General features: G+C 41.6%; 1 protein-coding gene across 1 annotated transcript in view; it reads left to right on the top strand.

Annotated features, from left to right (window-relative positions):
• The window catches only part of LOC101858334 (sodium- and chloride-dependent betaine transporter), a gene marked incomplete in the record, with an annotated part of 15,351 nt that overhangs the window by 9,873 nt on the left and 2,103 nt on the right, over positions 1–3,375 (top strand). The window contains 1 exon segment of the mRNA XM_035968880.1: positions 581–686. Coding sequence (XP_035824773.1) covers positions 581–686 — 106 coding nt within the window.

Below are 3,375 nucleotides of genomic sequence, written 5' to 3'. Positions count from 1 at the left end.
CACCTTTGAAAAAAAATCGTCTCCTATTTCTGCACTTAGAATTATAGATACCCTTCCGGATTCCAGTGTATGATAAAACCCTTCTTTTTATATACTCGTAATATTATGTGAGGCAGCGAGGGGAAATCAGGCGCTCTTCAAAGTAGTGAAATCAAAGAAAATGGCAATTTTCTGACTGGTGGGCAGTTGGATTTTAAAAATATTTTTAGTTTCTTAACACCTTTTATGTCTATTTAAAAAACATTTCTGTTTGGATTTTACTGAAAAATGTTTTTCAAATGCACAAAAAATACAAATTTCTAGTTTCCAAGAACACTCAAACTTTGGAAGTGAACAAACTTTGGCAGTCATCCTCTCGATAATTTTAACTCTGACACCTGGCAACCCCCATCTCCTTCAATCGCAAATATCTCGACTTCTACTCAAGATAAATGTGTATTTTTTTCGCCAAGGGGGAGACAAATGGGTAGGCTTTAAGATAATACTAAAACTCCATACGCCCGAAAATTGACGAGTACCTGATTCCACAGTGTCGTGACACATATGTTTTTTTATGTCACTCTACTGTGATGTTCCACAGGGCCAGGTCTTGTTTTTGTGGTGTACCCAGAGGCCATCTCCTATCTCCCTCTGCCACAACTGTGGGGTGTTCTTTTCTTTATTATGCTCTTCACTCTTGGACTAGACACTCAGGTGAGTGATTGCGCCCTGTTTAAGTCAGTGCACAAAGTTAATTTATGATAATGTATGCAACAATTGCATTTGTAAAATAATGTTGCATACTAGGTATACATTATGTACACCCCCCCCCCACCTCCCCTCTTGTCTACAGCTAAATGTCAAAGTGCACTTTAATTATTTATGTGAATGTTTACAATGCTGTGCATACATCATGTACTCACCGTACCCCCCCCCCCTAAAAAACCCAAACCAACCAACAAACAAACAAACAAAAGAAGCAAAAAAAAACACAAAAAAAACCCCCCCCACAAAATGACACAACCGAACACATACGCAAACATTAACACATACTTCTTCACACACACTCTAACAAGCTCAAATAAAAACACATACACACACACGCACGCACACGCGCGCACACACACACACACACACACACACACACACATACACACACACACATACATACAGCGCGCGCCCGCGCCCTCGCCAGCACCCGTACCACGTGCACTTTATTTATCCCGAGACAAAATTAATAAATGTAGAAATTATCCATTCAGCCAAACCCTGCTATTTCTTCTCTTTCTCTCTACTCATTTTGATCCGATAGCCCTGAAATAGAAGTAAGGCGTTGTGCTAAACGTTTTTGAGTTATGATGTCCTTACAAATTTTTTTAAATGTTGCGTCGGTGGCCTAGTGGTTAGGCTACCGGACTCGTAATCGTGAGGTTTGAGGTCCAGCGTTCGAGCCGCGGGCCTGACGTTGTGTCCTTGTGAGAGGCACTTTACAGTAGTGTTTTAGCGCCTATAATTGGCTGCTTGCGCTGTATGCTTCCCAGGAAGTTGAAGTTGTTTCAGAATGCTCTCAGGTCGCTGAAGTAATAGTATAGATTGTAAAGCGCATAGAGCTTGCATTTGAACGAGGATCTGCGCTATACAAATGCTATCTATCTATCTATCTATCTATCTATCTATCTATCTATCTATCTATCTATCTATTTATCTATTTATCTATCTATTTATCTATTATTATTACTATTATTATTATCATTATCATTATTATTATTATTATTATTATTATTATTATTATCATAATCTTTTTAAAAAAAGAAACCGATACTCACTTTTAAAACTGAATTTTTTAACATATGTAACCTAATAGATAGCGCAGAATAAGGCAACGTTCTGGCAGATGATAACAATACACCTGTTCAAAACATTAACTCTGGTGAACAAATGGAGTGTCCTGCAAAAGCTTGTAAACAGATGGGGTACACGAAAAGTCAGTACCAGGTATGAGCACCATTTGCTTTGATCACTGCTCGGAAATCGGGAACCCATGGATGGCATCAAGTTTGCAATAACATGTTGTGGGGTGGTCTGTCACTCATGCTGGAGTGCCACAAGAAGCTCTGGAAGTGTCTGAGGTGGCAGATTCCACTGTCACACCCGTCGATCCTACTCGTCCCATAAGTGTTCGATTGGAGACAAATCCGATGAACGGCAGGCCATGGTAGAGTCGGGATGTTTTTGGCACGCAAGAAGTCTCCACATACCCGTGCAACATGTGGACAAGCGCTGTCCTGTTGCAAAATGCCACCATTAGTGTTCAGATATGGAACAACATGAGGCTGCAATATCTCATCTCTGTAGCTGACACCCGTCACTTTGTGCTGGCACCATTGGAGACATTCTGCCACGTACTGTGCGGTCAACATGTTATGTCTAACTAGTCTTCCAGCAAAGAGTCCTGCCTCCCTGAGACGATTGCGGACTGTCTGGTAAGAAATTTGTCTATGTCCAGTGATTTTAACAGCTGTAGACGTTGCTGCTGTGGTTGAATCTCGAGGGTGGCGCACACGGATATAACGATCATGGGCCGCAGAAGTGACCATGGGTCGACCTGACCTAGGCCTGTCATTATCACTTTGGGTGTTGTTGTATCGTGTCCATAACGCAGCAATGGTGGGTCTGGACACGCCAAAGTGCCTTGCAACGGCTTACTAGATCTAAGTCACCCGCCCTACTTCCAATCGTCCGATTGCATTATTGTGTTCAGCATCAGTCAACCTTAGCATTTTTCAGTTGTCTTCGGTTGTGTTACATAGACAATGGGGACCCGGGGTTGTTGTGGCTTTTTGTACGCCAGTGAGGGAGGTTACAGAATGCTGAGTTGCAGACCACTACTGTGCACCGCCATTACGGGTTCAGTAACAACTCGCCTATTCGGACGTTTTGATATGCACTGCGCGTGATTAATGGTGTTTTGGTGACTACACTTGATCCTTCACAAAACTCTGTCCCTAATATTTGAATTTTTGTTTTGCGTTTCTTAATATTCGAAATATACCAAGTGTCAAGTTTCTTTTTTGGAAGAGTATATTATTAATTGTTTCTCTCCCTCTGCTAGTAGTTTTGCTAATGGACATTTGTGATGTGGGATTTGATGTGCCTGTATGCAATTCTCTCTATTTGTTTGTCTGTCTGTGTGTCTGTCTGTGTGTCTGTCTATCTGTTTATGTCTTTTTTCTTATAGTAGAGGGTTTTACGGCGCTCGCAACTGCATACGGTCATATGAGCGCCATGTTTATGTCTCTTTGTCTCTCTGTCTCTCTGTCTCTCTCTCTCTCTTTTTTTGTATGTGTCTATCTTCTCTCTCCCTCTCTCTCTCTCTCTCTCTCTCTCTCTCTCTCT

This window comes from Aplysia californica, unplaced genomic scaffold, assembly GCF_000002075.1.
Source record: "Aplysia californica isolate F4 #8 unplaced genomic scaffold, AplCal3.0 scaffold00093, whole genome shotgun sequence".
Classification (NCBI taxonomy): Eukaryota; Metazoa; Mollusca; class Gastropoda; order Aplysiida; family Aplysiidae; genus Aplysia; species Aplysia californica.
The sequence above is the reverse complement of the archived record's forward strand: the minus strand, read 5'-3'. Positions and strand labels throughout refer to the sequence as shown.